The following is a 21,015-nucleotide window of genomic DNA, read 5'->3' on the forward strand; positions in this document are numbered from 1 at the left end:
TTCTTACATGAAAATCAGTTGACATGACTCACACTAATTGCAAGCTGTGCTGGTAGCACTGAGGGAAACATTGAGATCAGGGTCTGTAGTGCCTTGCCATGGAGTCATTTGGATGTGGCTTGAATGTCCCCAGCAGTGGGGAAGGAAGAAGTCTGGTTTGATGGTGCTTTGCAGATAACCATAAAGCAGCTGTAATAGACCACTGTCAAAGCAATGCTGCGCAAGCCTGGCAGTAAACTGATGGTAAACATCACTGCTTATCTGTTCTCCGTGCTAATGTGCCTGCACTGCTCTTCACCTGCACCTGGAGCCCTCAGCTACCTCTGTGCCCATGTTCACATCATCTGAATGAAGCAGATTCAGGATCAGAGTCCAACATTGTCCCTGTTGGTGCCAAAAAAGTGAACAGAGATTTTAGCCGTCTTTTATTACACACTGTAGATATTTATTATTTTCATTTGGGTTACTCTCTACAGTATCTCCTTCTCTGGGCTGGTAAAGGTGCTGCAGTCAGACATCCATCCCCTTGTGTCTTAATAAAGGCCTCAACTTGTGAGAAGTGGGTACAAAAAAATGCATTTTTAAGAGTCTATAGTATATACATTGTTTCGTTCGTTAAGCAAGGAGCATTTTTTGATGTCTTTTATAGGAATGTGTTTTATAGGATGACAAAAGTCTTTTTAGCTTGGTGTTACACATATTTCTATTTCAAAAGAAAAGGCTTAGTTTTGTTAAACAAAGCTTAGTATTATTATTGTGATGAGGTACACAACTGTCTTTCAAAATCCCCATAACATTTTTCTGCTCAAAGGAGTTAGTCTTGTTTTCTATAAAGTCTCCTCAAAGTGTAATGCTTCATTAAAATTAATAAGGCTGTGACCTACATAGTTTACAAAAGAATTAAATACTGTAATAATATGAAGACCATATTCTTACTGTGCAGTTAATTTCTGTTTTTCCTTTATATTATGAATGTTCATTTCTTCCTTTGAAGTACGTGTCAAGCTAATGCACAAATAGCGTTCACTGAATAAGAATGGAAAAAAGGTGACTTTGTGGCCTTTTCTGGCAGAATATGTTGATAGTTTTAATGGTGCCTTGTCGCCTAACCCACCAGTCCTGATGACTGATTAAACACTCCAGCATCAGCTTTTGGAGAACTTGGTTAATTTTTTTTTTTTAATATATATTTTTGCTGCTCGGGATTCCACAAGGAACAGGAATCTGATATTGTCAAACCTACTAAGAAAAGCTCTGTCCAAATTTTATATACAGTTGAGGTCCAGATCCGCTTGGTATCCAGACCTTCCAACCAAAAGAAAACTCTAATCTTTGGTCCTTGAAGACAATCCTGCCGTGTTCATGGACCTTTGGTCCATGAAGACAATTTGGAGCATTTATGGACCTATGTTCTGGATTTGCCTAGAAAAGCTTGCCTAAGCAAGAGCAGCAGAATACGGGTTAGGACACAAGCTAGAGACAGATGACCAGTTAGTAGCTACCACAGGCGGACATGGTAGCTGAACTACTGTTGTTGCCTGACTTCATCTGTTATAATCCCGCTATTGGAATTTGTCTGAGACTTGGTTGATGTCATTCACATAGGCTGATGGTTTATAGTGCAGAGAAGTCCATCAGTGGAAATGGCTGGTAGTATGTTAAAAAAGTACAACTTTATGGGTCACATCCTTGTTCCCAGACTTGGTGCAAGAAAAGGGCATTTTCTTTTAGCAAAATTTGAAAGGAAGACTTCAAAGAAGTGTTTTCTTTGATGGAATACAAAGGAGTCCTGTGTCCTTGAAGAGGATTGTTGGCGTTCTACAATAGTTTCCAAAATTGGAGGCTATGCGTAGCGTGTTTGTCTCTGTGTATGAGTTTCTTTTAATTTGCACGTAACAAATGTAAAATTAGAAAGTGATACAGCATAAAAGAAGATAACATTAAAAAAAATCTTAGCAGACTTGAACTACATGACTTTGCTGGAAGTTTGAGTTATGCCTCATGGGTCCATGCTGCATTTCACATTTTAAAAATTATTGCGACCTGTAATTGTTCCACAGAACTTCTTTTTAGTGGAGCAAAGAATAAGACATCACTGCAGTTTGAGCAGCTGTTAAAACTTGTATTCAGTCTTTATACTGACTTTATGTGGCTGGGTGGTACAGGTAATGGTCAGTATGTCCCAGTTTATTTAATAAAACTTTCTTTCCTTTTCCTTCTTTCAGTTGATCTTAAGAAAGGCTCATGTCCAAGTGCTGCAAAATCAAATCTCCCCAAGCCCTGCCAGTCTGGACTTCGTCCTCCAGGTTATTCACGGTTGCCAGCAGCTAAGCTGGCCGCATTTGGTTTTGTCAGGAGCTCAAGTGTATCCTCTGTCTCCAGCAACCAGTCAAACGACAGTGCTCAGAGTGATCAAAGCAGGACAACCAACCGTAAGTCCAAAAAGTGTCCTTCTTTCTGGAGGGATATTAAATAGATGTATTCCAGGATTGTCCAGACTGGAGTTTGTGTCTAATTTAGGACTAATGTAATCTGTGCAGCACTCACTAATCTCTTCTGTGCCACTGAGTTGTAGGTTTGGTATCTTGATTTCCTAGTGTAATTTTTTAAAATATTAATAGTAATAGATGAATAGGTGCTGAATGTACATTGCGTATAGAAGGGGCTGGTTTTCCTGCTGCAGAGAAAATCACATTAAGAATGAACGTGAGGTATTTTTGTATTTTGTTTTTACTTAGAATATCCCTTCTTACAAGCTGAAGTAAGTAAATAATCACAGTAAACTGTGTTTGGTAAGTACATTGCAGCCATGCAGAACAGTTTAGGACAAAGATTATCTAAAATGAGAAACATAGTCTTTCTCATCTGCTTTTCTTCTGCCTTTTAATATACAGTGTAATAAACTTAGTTTAGAAAATTAATCAAATAATGCCAGTGATATGAAAGGGATCAGAACTGATATCATAGCTGTTGTCTCATCTACCAGACTTGGAAGGCTCCCGTGGCTGAAATGTCATTTCAAATCCTGTTTTCTGTAAGGACTGTTAATTTTATTAAGTACAAAATAATACCCACTGGATTGTGCAGTCCTTGGAAAGTGTGCGCATGCCCTGGGCTCAGAGCGGAAAGGGGGATTGAGGGATTTTCATGCCCATTCTTCTTTGAAGACTGGATTGAGCCTGAACTGTGTCAATATCAAAACAAGTGGCATCAGCCCAGGAGGGTTGCAGATGGGGGGACACACCAAGTGATATGAAGCACCAGAGGAGAAAAGATGCTGCAGGCTCCTAAATCTTTCTGTGTTTGTATTAATTTGAAATGAATTAAAATAAATAAAGTTAAATTAATTAAAAACCCTAAGGATTTTCTGTTTCCCCTTTTACATGGGGTAACTGAAATGCCAAAGACGAATGTGTCCAGGGACTTCTAACTTTTCCAATGCCCCCAAACATAGGCTTGTATCTTGTTTTACTGTTGGACTGATCGCTCATTTCTGTTCATTTCCTAATAAACTTTACCTTGAGGGTAGTCAACCTCTTTTGCCTTGTGCGTTTACCGTACATTTATGCCTTTGGAAAGCTTTTCCTTTTATCTGGTATTGTAATCTTTGTGTCTTTGGTTACATAAAGCCTTTGTTAGGGACAGAATTACCTAATTTCTGATTAGATCTAAGCTATATCTCTGCAAGAAATGTTGTTGTCTAGCAATTTCAGGTGTGAATCTGAAAAAAATAACATCTATGTTCATCTGTCGTTGAACACAGTGGATGCATACAGGTTCATATAATTGAGAATTCTCTAAAAGGAAAGTACTCCAAACTGTGGAATTTGAGTCAACTGATTTCCATTCAAAAAACTGTGGAAGAAACATTAGTAATCTCAGACCCAGAAAGTTACATCTGACTCTTCATTCGTCTTAAAATAAGTTGATTTCATTTATATATTCTGATGTATTTTTATATTATATTTGTACATTAAGCCCATAAAAACTGAAACCATATTCCAGTCACCGGAAGGATGTGAAAGTATTTGGCACATACCTTTTGTTCCAGCTCACTTGGCTGAAGATGGTAACCCTCTTTAATGTTGGGATTAGGATGTTGTGACCAACTTGTGCATGTTGCAAGAATGTTTCTGACGGATATGAAAATTACCCAGGGGAAGTGTTCTGCTTGTACAAAATTTGTGTAGAGACGAGCTCAGCCTGTCACCTGATGAAAAATAGGACCTATCACTTCTGCTCTTGCTGACAAGTTAGATAGCTCATCTAAGCAGTTGTCTAGTTTCCCTCCACCTCCACCTCCATGGGAGAGCAAGAGAATGAGCCCCTCCTAAGGGTCATCTCTCTGACATGGTTCCTGTGGCATGCACAGCTGTCCAGCCCAGAAGTCTTTTATTTGTCTTTAATTCCAAATGGATAATGCTTCCTCCTGGACTGGGGTGAGAGAAGGAGAAGGTGTGTTGCCAAGTGGGTGAGGGCACGTCCTGTGTTTAGGGTGTCAGCCCTCGGGTAAGTCATCACATGAGAAGGCACGTAACATCACCCGCTTTCTTTGGATTAAAGGCAACACAACTGCCGTTCATTACTCCTGATAGGACAGATAGGTAGGAAGAAAAAATTGTTTCCTTACTGTTGAATTATTAACTTTCATAGAAATGTTATCAGTGTGAAACTGTATAATCTTTTTCTATTTATAGTCTATGTGCCAGCAAGAGTTAAATTAGTTGCCCAACACCCAGGGAGCACAAATTAGTTGCTTTCCATTCTACTGCAGCTTATTTAACACAAATCAGCAGTGCACTTCAACATGCACAGAAAATAATCCCAGGAGTGGATGTAGGGCAGAAGTATTGGGTCAGGAATCAGCATGACATCTTCTTTCTTACCTTCACTGTCTGCTGGAAGAATGTTTTTATTTAAATTAAATAAATAGCTGATTCTGTAGTTACTACCTGAGATCTTGTCTTTGACTAAATCAGGCTTCCTAGAGGGCAGGGTAAAGTTTTACTGTTAATTTCCTAGCTCAGTAGGGTAGAAAATGCAAAATGATCTAGCTTTAGAAATCTTCAAACATACATGGTAACACAATTTCCTATTTAAGCAGCATCTCTGCATGTCAGGGAGACAGAAGTAATTGAAAACATCTTACAAGTGTGCATATGTTATAAATAGAGGGGCTGCTACTGTTGTAAATGGAGGGGCTCACCTCAAGATCGTGTATCTGCCATAAAAAAAATCATGATGTATTGTAAGTTGCTAAAAAGCTGATGACTATGGCTGGGTGAGGGGAAAACACAGGGGGCAGAGTGTTTTAGGGGAAACAGTGATTCTTGAAGGGGTCCTAGTGAGATCCTGTTCTTGCTTTTCTCTCCCCTGCCAGAAGTCTTGTGGTGCTAGCTCTTCCCAAACCCCTGATGGTTACATTTCTTTTCAGAAATCCCAACTAGTGTCTCATTTTGGCATCCTAATACTGATTAAATACTGTCTAGAGAGTAAAACTCCACTTGTTTGGAGTAAGGAGATGGGATGCTTGTGTTGCAGGGAAGTTTGTTAATGGAGCTGCGATGCGGCAGCTTTGTTCTTCACCAGATTTCTCCCCTTCCCGTGACCTCTCTAAAAGCAGTAAGCCTGGATGTGCACAGAGCCTGTGCTACGCTCCTCAGCTGACTTTCTGGCAATAGCTCGCATATTCTGATTGACTCAATTAAATGGATTTGCAGAGGTGGAACTGTGCTCTTTTCCCGTGGTAGGGACAGGGCAGGCTGTGCAGCACTTGCCTGCTTGTCCTCTGGTCTTTCCTGGAGTCCTGTCCCTGGAGTGTGGGTATAAGCCAGGCTGCTGTTTGCCGATAACACACCAACTGCGACAGCTGTGCCATCAGCTGCTAATCAGGATCAGTCATAACGGGGCTCTGCTCCTATGGGGTCCTGCCCAATTGTGTGCTGAGGCTGGAGGGACAGCTCTAGCATCCAAACCACTCAGCATCTCGCCAGCTTCTGTGGCAGGGAACTGACCTGCAAGCCAGGGTCACTAGTCTGTTTTGGCCATTTAAAATCCACTTTTTGGTGCTTACGTGTAACTTGCGGTTTGCACACAGGGGAGCCAGGGTCCGTGAAGCTCATTCACAATGACAGTGGCATGTGAGGCAGCTTCTCACCTGGCTGAAGGAGGTGGGACGCAATGACAGAAGCCAAAGACCACTCCATTTCAAAGCTGGGTCCTAGGATGAATCAAGGGAGCTCACCACAGCTCACCACTGGCTGTCGTGCCATGTTCAAAATGAAATGGTTAAAATGATTCAGGGTGAGCTCTTTGTTCGATACAGCACACAAGGGCAGTTGTGTTTGAATAAAACAACTCAGAGAAGTGGAGGCAGTGAGAGCTCGCTGTTCAATGGAGGGGGTCCATCCTTTGTTGCTACTAATGTTCCTCTCCGCTGTGTGGAGCATGCAGCTCTCCCTGCCACTTTCACACCTCCCATCCCATGGCTTCCCACAGCAGAGCAGCTCTATACCACAGTGCAGCAAGGCCCACGTGAGGTCTTCTGCTGGGGCAAAGCCACGTGGCCTGACACCTGTGGGACAGCTGGGAAACCCCAGGCTGAGGCTCAGCTCCAGGTCCTGCTGTCAGCCCTCCCGCGATTTGTTCCGTGCCACAGATAGGTTTTTCCAGTAATATTTTTGTTCAAGATTACCTGAAAAGTTCAAGTTTACCCTCAACTCTGGCCTACTACTTTTGAGGTTTAAAAATGCATAATATTCTAAACCATTATTCTTTATTTAGACAGAGGGGTTTTTGTATGTCAAAAATCTTGTCAAGTTTGTTTACACTCTAAATTTGCTAGAATTGAAAAATTCAGATATTTCAGTCTAAGAGGAGCGTGAGTGTTCTCTGCTAAATATGAGAAAAAGTGAATGACTAGCAAAGTCATGTTAAGGTTGAAACCAGTGTGATTTGGAGTGGAGTGAAAGAATTGTGTGAACATAAAGAAAAAACTCCTAAATAGCTAACTTACTTATAACAAAATACCTAACTTCACATATTTTCCCTTGGAATTTTAAATACACTACATTGAAGCTTCTCCTGTGTCTGCCACAATAAAATTTGCCTAAGAGGTTCACGTCGTACACCAAAGGCTCACAGTTGTGGAATGTGGTTCCCAATATTAACTTGTGATTCTGCAGTGTGGTAACACGATGCCCAGGCTGTAGTTTCTGTTTTACTAGTTTAAGGGGCTTCGAGTTCTCTCACTTGCTTATATCTGCATTTCTAGTGATCAGCTGAATATCCTGCTCACATAATTAGTTTTATGTACTTCATCAGAATAGACTCTAACGTGCTGTAAGTACCACATGGGAAACAGTTCATTAAGCACATTAAGTGAAACAGTTTGATTTGTGGAGAATTGGAAGAAGGACGGATTGTTTAGAATGGATTGAGGTATGATAACTGCTATGAGTTTAGGAAATGGAATAATGTAGGTATAATATCAGGAAATACTTCGTAGTCATAAGGTCTACTAGTCTGTTAAATAATCTTCCAATTCAAGTGATGAAATCCCTGTTGCTTAAGATTCTTAAAATAGAATAATAGCATGGTTTTAGAGATAATTATTCTCCAGCAAGGTGCTAGACTAAAAGACATAATACTATGCAATATCTACCCACAGCTCAGAGTGCTGAAGCAATTTCTTTTCAGACTGAGCAAGAAAATGGTGACGAATATTTCAAAACTTGTTTTAGTATCTCATGGCAGCTATTGTTTTGTTTAAAATTATGGAAATATGAAACTGCATGTTCTATGTAAACTTCCACAATCCCTTCTTCAACGTATAGATTTCGCACTGGTTTTTGACCTTTGCCTTGCCTGCCCTTGCTAAATGTTGAATTTCCATTGTAATAAGCAAAGATGTCAAAGTGTCAGATTCAGGTGGGTGGAGAAATGGGGAAATTAAAGTGAGCACAGAAGCCTTGAATAGATGGCTAATTGCCTCCAAAAAAGGTGGAACATTTAAAACTGTCACATAATGGACAGTTATACCCATTGTTCTTAAATACCTAAGTATGTAAATACAAAGATTTTCCTATATGAAAATACATTCCAATCATATTTCTGTGAATGATTTTCTGTTCATTTTTCTACGTGACAACTTCAGTCTTTTTTCCCTTCTGATCTTGTTCTGATATTAATATTTTGATGGAAGAATCAGTTTATGCCATCACTTCATGCCATCACTTCACTCTGAATAGAACTAAAATAGAACAGTATCGAGTTAGGATTTTCAGCTTTGTGGGGCGAAGCATCTGGAAAAGTGCAGTATGTCAGCCAGGAAGAGCAAGGGCTGAAAAGACATTTTAGCTGCCTTCCAGACTCTCAGCATTTACTTTTCATACTCTAGCTGTTACAGCTGCGGAAAAAAACCATTCAAAGAATGACTTGGAGGTGTAGGCACAGCGGTTTCTCTCTGTTTACAGAGATTGAAACAACAGTGCTGAAGCATAAGTTGTCCATTAATTTCAGTGGGTTTTAGATACGGTGCTTATGATAGTATTTTAAATGTGATGATAATATTTTAATAGCTTAGATAATGTTTTTACTGTCTACACTGTTACCTCTTCCCCTGCCTGTCGGAGCACACAGAAGAGGGAAGCAGTACCACACTGGGAGGGTCTGTACCACTCCCTGCAATGAATAAGTACAGGCAGGAATATCAAGCTGGTTTGGAAATGCAGAACTACTTTTATATGAAGATGCCAACCTGAAACATTTAGAGGGGTTGCAAATTTACTGAGCTGAAGTTTGTCAAAACTGAAAAAATCCATGAAACTCTCAATTTTGCAAAGCCCGCTTTTTATGAGCAAAGAACAGTTGAAAGAATTTTGCCAAGCTCTCGTGCCAGCTCAAATTCAACAGAGTGCTTAATCATCATGTTTGTTATTGTTATAAAATGTCATATCAAATCTGTGGTTTTAGGTGTAAGAAGGCCAGTCTGGGAGATTCTGTGTCCGTGTGCTAAAATTGTCCTGGCTCAGAGCTGGCAGCTCCAGTTCCAGTTTTTGGCACTTATTTCTGTCTGGCTTTTTAAAAGTGACTTAAATTATCCACCTCACTTTCCCGTCAGTAAAATGAGGTGGGAGAGTACAAATGTTTGCGCAGGTATTGGGTAATGGGGCAGCAAGGAAGAAATAGATAGTGACAAATCCTCTTTCCTGGCCCATTTCCACCCAGGATTATTTGACTGATTACGAGCACCTAATTTAGTCACTGTGACTCTTAGTGTTTAATCTGCAGAGGGTAAAAAGCAGTTCAAACCACTTGCACACCAGGCTGCCAAATGCTAGTTTCACTGGAGAAGGTAGTGCATCGCCCCACAATTAGATTATTCCCATCACAGGCACCCTAACGATCTCTGTCCTTTGACTCTGTGCGGAGATGATTCAATGATCGGTCTCGTGAATGTAGCTACTGTGGCAACCTGCTTAGGTACCCCTATACTGGGCTGTTTCATCAGCCCCTTCTTTATTTTAAAGATGACCTGTGGCTGTTTTTGTTCTGCCCTGGGCAATAGGAGATCATGACTACCTTTTTTATTGCAGTATAATGTACTTCATTAATTTCTTAGAGGGATACAAAGAAATCAGTGAAGCCATTTCTAAAATAACTATTTTTTTCAGTCTTTAAATCACATTTTCTAAAGCATCTAGTCTTCAGGGAGCCTGAAGGGAATCCCCTCCGATAGGAATGTGAGGGGGACGCGAGGCTGGTCCCCTCTGCAGCCTGGGTTAGAAGAGAGCTGCTGGAGGAGTGTGACTTTTAAAGTCTGGGTAAAAGCCATGGTCAGTCCGAAGCCTGTAACAGGGGGCAAGCACAGCACACATCTTTCTGGGGATGCACAGCACTCGGAACAGTAGCACTTAAGATGTCTTTTTGAAAATATGAAGGCAAACAGCAGCTGGAACATCTCTGTCACATCCAAATTAAGACCCCTCTGAAGACCAAAAAACTCACTATAAATTGCCTCCTTTTCATACTCTAATCTTCCTATTCTATCTGATGAGGGGGGAAATACTCGTTTAGAAGTGAACCCTGTGGGCATTCATCGGAATGGATTAATCTCTTAATTTAGCCCAAAGAAAAATTAAGAAGTAAAGCTTTGAAGAATTGAGAGCTCTTCCATTTCTCTTCCTTTTTTTTTTCTTTTTAAAAACTTTTTTCTTTCTTTTTTTTTTTCCTCTCTGTTCTGGACTAATCTGCCTTCTAATGGAATCGCAGTTAAAATCTTCATAGTCTCCCACTAATGAAGTATGACCTTGCAGGACTTTTGAGAAAATTTCCTCTTCAGCATGTCCGTCTCATGCATTTCATTACACTTTATAAATCAATATTTAGAAAGGGTTAATTCTGGATGTCTAACTATGGGGCTCATCACTGGGGTATCTCATTGACTTCATCCGCAGTTTTTGTGCTTTCTGAAATTCAAGCTTGTGGAAATCTAGATGCATTCAAATCCATAAAGATCCATCTCCAAAAAGCACTGCATACTGCTTCTGGTTCAGTTCTGCATTTTGTATTGTCTGTGAGGTCGGAGCCTGTGAGCACAGTGAGGGACTCCAGCTTTTAAATCCATGAGTCAAACAGGTGCCACATTGAACCAATTACTGTCAATGACAAAAATCGTTACAAACTCTATGATAATAGGCTTTTTTCTAAAGATAGCTTTTTTCCAAAAATAAGCATTAATTTAAAGATACAAGAAATTGGATATGGTAGTTATGAGCCAATTTTGAGTCACAGTGAGACAAAGAAATACCTATGTCACAGTTTTGAATTATGGAAATTTTGAAAGGATTTTTAAAATTATATTTTCCTTTGTGTAATTTCTGCTTAGGGTCAGTGAAGCTGTTAGCTTGTTTTCCTAAACCAGAGGCAAATAACCTTGAGGTTCAGTGTTTCTTTGATCTCTTTCAAGAAGGACCAAATTTAAAAAGTGAGTCTGAGATGATCTCATTGCAATCATATTATTAATAGCTGTTGTCAAAGGTGAAATATTATGAATTTGTTATGCACACAGTTCAATCCACTGTGTGCCTTACTAGCAATAAACAAGACCAAAGTTATAAGTACTGTAAATATTACCGGCAAATCGCATTTAGACCAAAAGGTTTCAGAAAACAGAGCTGGCCTCTTTACAGTACATGAAAAATCAATTAACAAAATGTTATGCCCTTGCAAAATGAAGTGTGGATAATGAACACAAATAAATGGGGATTTGAAAAAAGCCTGTATACTTGTCCTTTTGGGGAGGGAGAGTGACTGATTAGTTTAGGAGAACCATGGTAGATTAGTGCAGGTATATATTAACAGTGGAGCAAAGGAAGACAAACTTCAAAGAAGTTTCTAATCTTTGATCCCATTATGAATTGTGCAGAAGACTTGTGAATTCTAATTTAGTAGCAAGAGAAGTGTAACAGCCAAAAGAGAGTGGTGCTATTTATAGAGGAAAAACTTTTCCCATGTAGAGGTTGGGCTGGAATCTCACCCATGACATTTTTTCCATCACACTAATCTAGTCCAAACAGGTTAAAATTGAGGTCATTTATGTAAGTCTTCCAGGTGCTCTTGAGAATATCTGCAATAAAAAGAAGAAACAGCATCTTTTGTGGCTTTCAGTATTGCCACAAGTCTGTTAGTTGTGATCCAAGAACTTGTAAATTGCAGCTTAAACAGCCTTTCCTTCTGGCTTGCTGCTTGACAGTCTCTAGAGGCCTGGGCAAGATTACATGAGGCTGTAAACAGCTCAAAATGTTGTGGTTCTTTGTCTTGTGACAGGTGTGAGACCACAGGCTTTCAATTTGGGATTTCCAAAGTTAATCTAAATGCTGGAAGAAAGCTGACTGAGGTCTGAAATAAGTAAAACCAGCACTGGCAGAAAAATGACAAACTGAGACCCTCCAACCAAGAACACTAAGCTGAATAAAATGGAAACAATTACACAGTATTTTCCTCCCGGGTGGGAGTTATCACAAACTGTAGGCTATTGGCACACTAGACATCAGCAATACCATCATCAGTGGCTAGCAAACATTCAATCCCTTGGACATGAGCCTGAGAAATGGTAGCATGCCTCCCACACGGCAGCTTTAAGGCTCCACCTGTGGGGTTGGTGTGGTTGGAGGAGAAAGCTGCTGCTGTTCAGTTTGAACTGTGATTTGCAAACAAGCCTTGACTCTCTGTTCCTTGTGGCAAGGAGTCAATTAAGCTGGGCTACATGGTGTAAATCTTTAATTTATGCTGTTCCCAACTTCATGGACTGCTGATACGGTTTCACACAGTATAAGTTACCATCACTATGTCCATAGAAAGCTACAGTCAGAACTACTTATGCAGAAATATGAGCACTTCGGATTGAGAGACTAAAATGCTCTGATTCACAGATGGGAACTGGACCTTGCCAGAATAGCTGGCAGCGTTCCCATACAAACCTCAACGTCTGATCGTGCGTTGGTGAGGTCCGTCTCAGAATGGGGCACATCTCTCGCTGTGTGCAGATTCACCAAGCGGTCATAAGGTTACTCTGTTATTTTAGTGCACACTGTCTGAATTGGGCTATTAGGCATTGCACGGTGTGTGTTTCTATGTAAAAAGGTAGACGTTGCTAAGCAGAATGCAATGGAGATGATGCCTACGCTGGCCAGCTGGTGGACTCATGCCAGCAGCAACCACTAACTCTGCACAGTGGACCTTGGTGACAGAAAACGAGCCCAGATGAGTTAGTTCTTGCATGTCATGAACCTTTCTTCAGCTGAACATGATGTCAGTCTTCTCTTTTTTTAAAGCAACCTTCTCAAAGAAGACAAATTCCATGATATTCCTTAATTAAACTACCACAAAAAGAAAACAACTTCTAATTGGCAAAGAAGAATTGGGAGACATTCTTCTACCTCACCACTAAAAGTAGAGAAGGAATATAGTAAACGAAGGAATGAGGTGTTTCCTACCACTGCTTTGCATCTCAAAAATAGTGTACATTTCAGGTGCCGTGATAGCTTAATATTTATGTGTTGTCAGTGGTTAACTTCCTTTCTGTCACACATTACAGTTATACTGTCTTCCTGCCAGCCATTCCTGGAAAGGTATGTACAACCTCCAGAGAAAACTAAGCAAAACTGAGTGAGGAATGATAAGTTTTGAATAAAATGGCGTGTCTTGATCAAGACATCTTATGACCAAACCTGGGAAACCCTTGTATTCTCTTCTCCTGCTGCTAAACTGTATGGATTAGGGTGGGCCAGAGCTTAGTCTATGCCCTGAAGTGTGTGATATGACTTTCTTGGGTTAGATGAAATAATTAAAAATGCTTCACTTTTAACCAGCATTTTTCTCCTAAAAAAAATTATATAATTTATTTGGCACTTTGTATAAACTCTTCTGCTCAGTTCTTACTGCACAGCATGAGATGATCTAGGAATTAATATTATTTTTGTAATCTGAGGAAAGGGGATTTCCCAATGAACATTATTACAATACTTTTATTTAAACTGAAGGCCTATTTTTAGATGCTTGAATGTGTCCTGGGATAAAACGTTCCTTCTCTGACATGTTCTAATGTTGACTAAATGTATTATGTACTGCATCTAGGTATCTAAGGAATTTTAATTGTCTCAGAGGTACACAATAGCTTTTTAGAATTAGGATATTTATCACTTGTCACAGCTTGTAAATTTAGATACAGAACAGGCCTGTACACTGTCAAGCTGTATGGGAAAGTAAGAAGAATAAGAGGTAGCGTCATGGTCTCTGTATGCCTTCCAAACACATTAATAGTTAGTATGTTCTAAAAATGTCTAAGATGTAGTTTAAAAAAGCTTAAACCTGAAGGTAAGATGCATGAAAATGTAAAAGAAAAAAGCTGATGCTAAGAAAGTCTCTCTTATGCGCACGAGTCAGTCCCACTCCTTTGGCAAAGCGATAGTTGCTCTAAGAAACGTATTAAATTATGCATGGCTTACCAACGATCCTGCACAGGAGCTCAGTTGTGATGGTGGGAAGCTTTGGGGAATGTGTGCACTCCTGAACTGTCATCTACCTGTTGTGCGAATCAAAAGTGTCTGCAGATAAAGAATTCAGATTAATTGAACAAAGCCCCCGAGCAGCTCGCTAAGTGGTATAAGCTTGCTATCAGTCACAGTCAGAAGATTAAACTATGGACCGTCAGGCTGAACAATTTGCAGCTAGGATTAATTTGGTATTCCCCACTTTAGGGCATGCCAGCTATCATGTTAAAAAACCTAGTAAAACTAGTCTAAAACATCAAAGACTGGTACATTTTAAAACAGACTGATCTCTTCTTGGAGCCCGCGGTTTTGTAACCATGTCATTTTTGGGTTTTTTTTAATTGGTTTGGATAGGTGGCAAACCTTTCCCTAAGTGGTATCTCACTAGCTGTCGTAAGCTGGTTTCTGCCCTTAGCTGGGGGCTGTGGGAAGTGCTCCTCCACCGCCGCCTGGGCAGAGGTGAAGCAAAGCAGCAAGGTCATGCCCAGCCCTGGTGTGGGTGAGGACAGAACATCGCAGGCCCTTGGCCCAAGGGAGGACAATTTTTTCTAGCAGCTTGACGTGACAGAAGCCATGCGGTAATAGAGGGTACATGCCTCTCGTTTGTATTTACACACTTCTGATTTGGGCAATAGAGATTTAATCTCTATCGATGGAAGTGCTGGTTTCCTAACTACTATTATTGTTTCCACGTGAGAAATATTTCTATATCAGAAGAATGATTAGGCACTAGCTTCACTTCTTAATGCTTCTCATATCCTGATACCTGTCTGCACAGAGCCTCTCCTTCATCCACTTTTTATCTGTGATCATCAACAGTGACCCTCTGATCTCTGCAGTCATCCATTTATGACTTCTCCCCTTCCCACATGGCCATATATTTGGAGCAATCATCCTGCTAAAATATGCTATGTTCCCTATTTTAACAGTTTTAAAAATGTGGTCATTCAATTAGTCTTTCATTCCAAAATGCCTGTGCACTATCTCTGTTTTGCTGATTTGTCTCATGCCTTTGCATTGCACCATGCACGCTCCTGGTGATGCATGCGATTTGGAAGACTGGCACTAAATAAGAATTGTGATAACATTTGCCTCCACTGCAGCAGGCACAAAGCTTCACCCTGCTCATTTACAGTTTGTAATTAACTAATGAAATGTATATGTAATTAGCTTTGATAATGCTTCCAGGAAACTACTGCATGCTTGCTTGAAAGATTACCTTATTGTAAAGGTGTTTAAGAGGGAAGTTTTTTTGGGAAGGAAGCTCTATTGGAGTTTTTAAATGTTTTCTGCCGGGTGGATCGTAAAGATGTCAGGGCTTTCTCCAGACCTGGCCTTCCAAACTTTTTGCAGTTTCCGTCTCCATCGCAAGGTCTCCCACTGCTTGAAATAATGCCCTGGTTCACCTTGGAGCCAGGCTAGGTGTGCTGGCATCTCACATCGGCAGCTAGGGCTGAACGAACCGATTGTGGGGGATAACTTGCTCAATCAAATTAGTCCCACGGTCTCTGAGCGTGCCTAAATTCTGCCCGTGGCTAACAAGCCGCTGATGCCACCGATGCGCTTCCCCTGCCTGTGACTGCGGGGGGGGCGAGGAGCCATGCTCGCTGGCTGCTGATGTCTTCTGACATTTCACCTTGCGCAGCCACAGCACTCTGAAGTTGGGGGTCCCGCTGCAAGCAGGAGTGCAGCTGTGAACCAGACGCTCTCAACTTTCTCGATCCCTGTCCTTGGCTTGGTATTGGACCTGATAATATTAATACAAATATGCCTCAAGAGTGAGAACTGAGATGTAGAAGCACAGTGCAGTAAAACAAACCCCTGAAAGCTGGGCTGGTACAGCACTTCATGTGTTTTATGTCCCACAGTATGTAGTGTATATTCCTGCATATCAAGTGATATGTTATTTACAGCATTTTGGTTACGCTTAGAATAAATTTATTTAAATTTAACTTCTCTTTAGCATTAGCTTGCAGACCTGGAGATAAATAAGCCACAGTTGACACCGGACTTCTGTTGCTCAGCAATCTAGATTCTGCTTAGCAGATTTCAAACTATTCAAGTCTGGCAACATTTTAGCAAAGATACAATAACAAATCACCTTATATAAATTACTGTTCATCTGGTAAGGACTGCGGGGCTTTAGGTTTCACACTTTCCTTCTATTTTTACAGTATTGTGCTAGAGATTAAGCACTTTTTCTGGTAGTGATTCAAAGGAAATGGATAAAAGGGTATAAAAAGTTTCAGAGCAATCTGTGAGCACTGAGAAAAGGGAAGGGATGGCTTAGCTGGGGGTGGCCCTGGCACCCACCCTGCGTCAGGAGTCCTAAGCTGTTCATGAGCCGTGGTGGTTTGCAGCACAGGGTTTCAAGGCAAACTCTCCAAGATCTCAGAGTGCTGCATAGGAATTAAACAGTAAAAGTACAGGGAGTAATTAAGGGCTTAAGGATCACTTGCACTCACATTAACATGAATAATTTCTTTAATTGGCTTCATGAGGACTACTCGGTGCCATATACCTTAGAAGGAGAGGTCTCCAGCAGACCGTGCTGCAGCACCAGCTGGGAATCCATATCATTCAGGGGACTTCGGAACAAGGTGTTTCCACTGTGATTGCGAGTGGGAACTCAAGCAATAGCAGATAATAAGCAACCTACATTTGCAAATATCTCACTTTTGCAAAAAAAACCCCCCACAATAGATTAGTAGCCACTTGAAGGGTTACTTATTTACAGCTGCGTAAAGAACTCCAGTTATCTGAAATATGGAGAGCTTCTCCACACGGTGTGGTTAGTGCCAGCTCCACTGATTCTGTGGAAATTGCCCTGCACTTTATTGCTGGCTGAAGTGATGGAGTGTAGAGACAGATTTCATCCTTGCTGTGTCGCATGATATGACTAGACACAGAAACCTTTATTTTCAGTGGACAAACCTGTTCAGTCCATTTATTGGCTCTAAGTGCAGGTTAATATATTGATACTTCTAAAGAAGTTTCTATTGAAAGGTGTTGGTGAATATTGTGTATATAAATTGGTTTTCTTTCAGAAAACTGTTGGGTGGCAGGCAAGTGTTGCTCTCACTGCCTTGTGGAAAGCAGAAATGAGGAATGTGTGAATGTGCCACATTTCTCACACAAGCCATCTCGGAGCATATTGGAAGGTGGTTTATGTGGGCTATTTGGAGATCACGTGCCTCCAGCCCTCTGGACCTGCTCTGTTCCAGGATGGTTGGTCTGAGAGACCCAGAGATGAGCTTCCTGGGAGCACAACAGGGAAAATGACCACCAGCTGTGGGAAGGATGCACTGGAAGAGATGGTATCCCTAAACCATGTTGGGAGGAGCATGATAATGCTTCAGGACCGTGTTTAAAGTGTTTTGACACAAATGTCACATTTAGCCACTTGTGCTCATCTCCAATGGAACAAAGCTCTGCCTCCTTGGGGAAAGTTTTAGGAACATTCGTGCCTTTATGTGACGCAACCATGTCCCCTCCAGACTTCCTGACCTGCGAGAGAACTTGCATTGAAGCGCTTCAGCAGTGAAGTACATACAGTCCTTCATCTCTGTAAAGCTGGCTTTGGCATTTATCATATCAAAGTATTCAAATTTATGAAGCAGTTTCTTGGAGCTCAGTTAACCCCACGGGTGACTTTTTTACAAAACCAGCAGCCGAGCTGCCTCCCTGTTAACACTGGGTAGGGAAAAGAGAGAACTGTGTCATGTGAACTGCAGGGAAATTAGAACAAGTTAATCAAAGAATAGTGAAGAGGGAAGTTAGACATTAAAGGCACTTTCGTATGGACCACAAAACATGGAACTAGAAGCGTGGTCCTAATGTGTGTTATATTCTGGTGCACAAGTAGAAGTCTATATAGCCAGAATGCAGCCAGAAAGGACCGTATTTGACAACAGATACTTTTTCAATTAAGAAATTATAATGAATATATGTAAGACATTTTACAAAGCTTTCTCAGGGAGATCAGAGACATAAGATCATTGAAAACAGGGCAGCATGGTGAGATGTCCTTGTCCTGAAACATGATCAGCTATACTTGCATGATTTGGGGCAGATTTTTCTCTACTGTTGTTTATAACATGTTTAAAAGATGGAGCTTGACTAGGAAGCTTATTCCTTTTTTACTTTTTGAAACTAACTCATGATGTCTAACCTATATTTCTTTCACAGGAGTTTATACCTGTTTTTCTTGTTCTGTCTGCAAAGGATGCAGAGAATTGTTTCTGCTCAATACACATGCAGAGAATTGTTTCTGCCTAATACATATTTGAAGACTGTTGTCATGTCTCATCTCATTTCCCTTCTGTAGAAATTAATCAATCCAAGTGCTTCAGCTTTTTCCCAGGCCATACTTTCAAAGACCTCTGATAATTTTCTATTCCTCATCTTTGAAATTCTACTTTGTCTGAGTGTGGTTCCCAGACCTGGACTAGTTATAGAGAGCTAATATAAACCCCGCTTTGTAAAAATTTTCATAATGGAAGTCAAACACCAATCCCTGACAAGGACAGGGAAATTAAACCTTTCAGACCTGACATGACTTGCCCAAGGCTACCCATCAGGGAAACAGCAGAACCAGAAAGAGGACCCAAGACCACAACTCCCTGGCCAGTCCCTGTGTTCCTGTGAAGAATGGTCTCCCTTGGCAAATGCACTACGTGCAAGCCTTTCATTAATGAAAGGTACCACATCGCATCACTAAAAAATCTGGACTGTCCCCAGGAAGTGATCCTTTTTCTTGCAAAGGAAGAGAAGTAGTAATATCCCTTGTATTTATCAGCTGACTACTCGGTATGGCTTTAACCCATCTGAACTCCTACAGGCTCCAGTCTCTCGCAGGTTGAGGGCATGACACTTTTAAATGTACTTTATCCTCTTCCCTGTCACCTTCAAAACTTCCCATAAATGGAGGTGAGCATCTAAGTTCTCTTTAAGCTGTATTCAGAGTAAATTTGTTTGTGCCTTTTAGTGATGGATTAGTGAAGAAAACCAGAGCATTTTAAAAAACAAGAGCTGGCATATTCTGCTTGCTCCAACCAAGCTCACTTTACCAACCCAATAAAGTAAAAATACAAGTAGCTCTAAAATGAGGGTGTAGGAGAAGTTGCCCAGCATGAGCTGCAATTGCAGCAAATATATTTCTCCTCAATTATTGTGCAGTAGTGAGTACATTAAAATGTTCAGCCTTCTCCTTAGCTATATGCTGTTTGCTGAAACACAGTCAACTCAGCTCAGCTCAGCTACATTGAGTAAACACATACTTATCTATCTGGTTTAAAAATATTCTAATCATTATTCAGCTGATCTATACATTATATCTTTGCAATTGCTCAGATGTGTTTACTTTTTTGTTGTTTTTTTGTGAGAGTATATTTATTCATTTTCTCCTTGGCTCTATTGGAATAGTTCATGTGTAATTTAAGACACAGGAACTTTCTTACCAGTGGAAATCAGTGTGCTAATTTAATACCAGCAATTGCTTAACCTATCCAATGCCAGAGGGACCCCAGTGCAAGAAAGCGCCTACTAATATAGCTTTATGAACATGCAGCACTCGTACCAGCACACTGCTGATTAAAAAACACAGGAGGCATTTCTTCAAAGTATTCCGAATAAAGCCTTTGGTCCCATTTCCACACATGGATTTTTTTCATTGTCCTAAATACATTTGTTAGACTACCTCATTTTGAACAGTAGCTGAAGCTCCATTAGGGAAAGATTTTGCATGTATTTAATCCATTACTGAAAACAATCGAGAGACATATATATATATATGACCTGATAAATATCTCAGCATTTAAAATCCTTCTGAATCCTTAGATAGTGCTACTTAACCTCTTAAACATGCACTTATAATGACTTCAGAATCCACACGCTGGAGATCTAGTGACCCAGTTGTGCTCTGCACTGCCATGTGCAGGAGTTGATTTGGATTTTATTAATCCAAATAGTTTTTGAAACCTGTAAACATGCTCAGGACTTTGCAAGTGCTAATGAGCATTGCTTGCAACCTAAGCAAATGGTGTTCTCCAGCCAGAAGCTCTGCAGTGGGTGCACGGCCCTGCATTGTGCACTGCGGCGGTGAGCTCTGCCCTTAAAAGATCTTTTAAATGTATCGTAGTTACTGGGAAATATGTGTGCTGAAACTTTCAGTGGTATCAGATACTGTGACAGAGGAACAGACTGGAGATTGCCTGGAAGTTTTGAACTCAAACAATAGTTTCTTTAAATGTAAATCTTCTCTGTAGTACAGAAGAAAGTAAATGGTTTTCCTTCCTTTGAGGTACAATGGTGGTCTTAACATGATTTAAACTGCATTTCAGGGTAGTTGCAGTCTCTGAATGCTTTATTGTGTAACACTAGCTAGGACACCATGTTATGACCCAGTAATACTCTTACCTATGAATTATTTCTGTTTCAGGGAGGGAGGAAGAAATTATTATATATGAAATAATATAATGCCTAGCAATTATCTCTCCTGAAGCAAGAGGTGTATTTACTGGTACGAATGCACCAATCTTAGACATCATAAAAAACCACTGTATTAAGCTGTTAAAAATTATCTGTTACTGGCAAAAATAAGTATATATTTATCAGCAGCTGTCAATATTTTAATGTCTTGCCTCTAAACTAGTTGTCTTTAGAGAGAAACTGTCAAGTTAAATGTTCCTTCTCTATGTTTCAAATGGTACCTTTGGTAGTTAAAATGAAAGAACGCAATAAAAAAGTCTAACCTACTGTTTGGTTTTACCTAAGATAGTCCAGCACTTGGATTGATTAGTTGTCATCTAAGCAACTTAATTTCAAGCATCCTATCAGAGCATTTCTGAGAAGTCCACTGCACAGCAGCACTGCACACCTGCAGCAGCACTGTAAGGGTTCCTCTCCATCCTCAAACCCGTTGCTGTTTGCTTAAAAAGCTGTTCCATTATTTACACCACTA

General features: G+C 40.5%; 1 protein-coding gene across 2 annotated transcripts in view; it reads left to right on the plus strand.

Moving 5' to 3' along the window:
• Nucleotides 1–21,015, plus strand: part of MTUS2 (microtubule associated scaffold protein 2) — a 197,286-nt gene that overhangs the window by 16,391 nt on the left and 159,880 nt on the right. Inside the window, exon 3 of one of the 2 annotated variants that reach the window (XM_050904083.1) lies at nt 2,226–2,432. The exons of the other annotated variant lie outside the window; for it this stretch is intronic. Within the exon in view, the coding sequence (XP_050760040.1) occupies nt 2,226–2,432 (207 nt within the window). The remainder of the gene's footprint in view (nt 1–2,225; nt 2,433–21,015) is intronic. 2 annotated transcript variants of the gene reach the window in all.

Source organism: Gymnogyps californianus, chromosome 1 (genome assembly GCF_018139145.2).
Source record: "Gymnogyps californianus isolate 813 chromosome 1, ASM1813914v2, whole genome shotgun sequence".
Taxonomy (NCBI): Eukaryota; Metazoa; Chordata; class Aves; order Accipitriformes; family Cathartidae; genus Gymnogyps; species Gymnogyps californianus.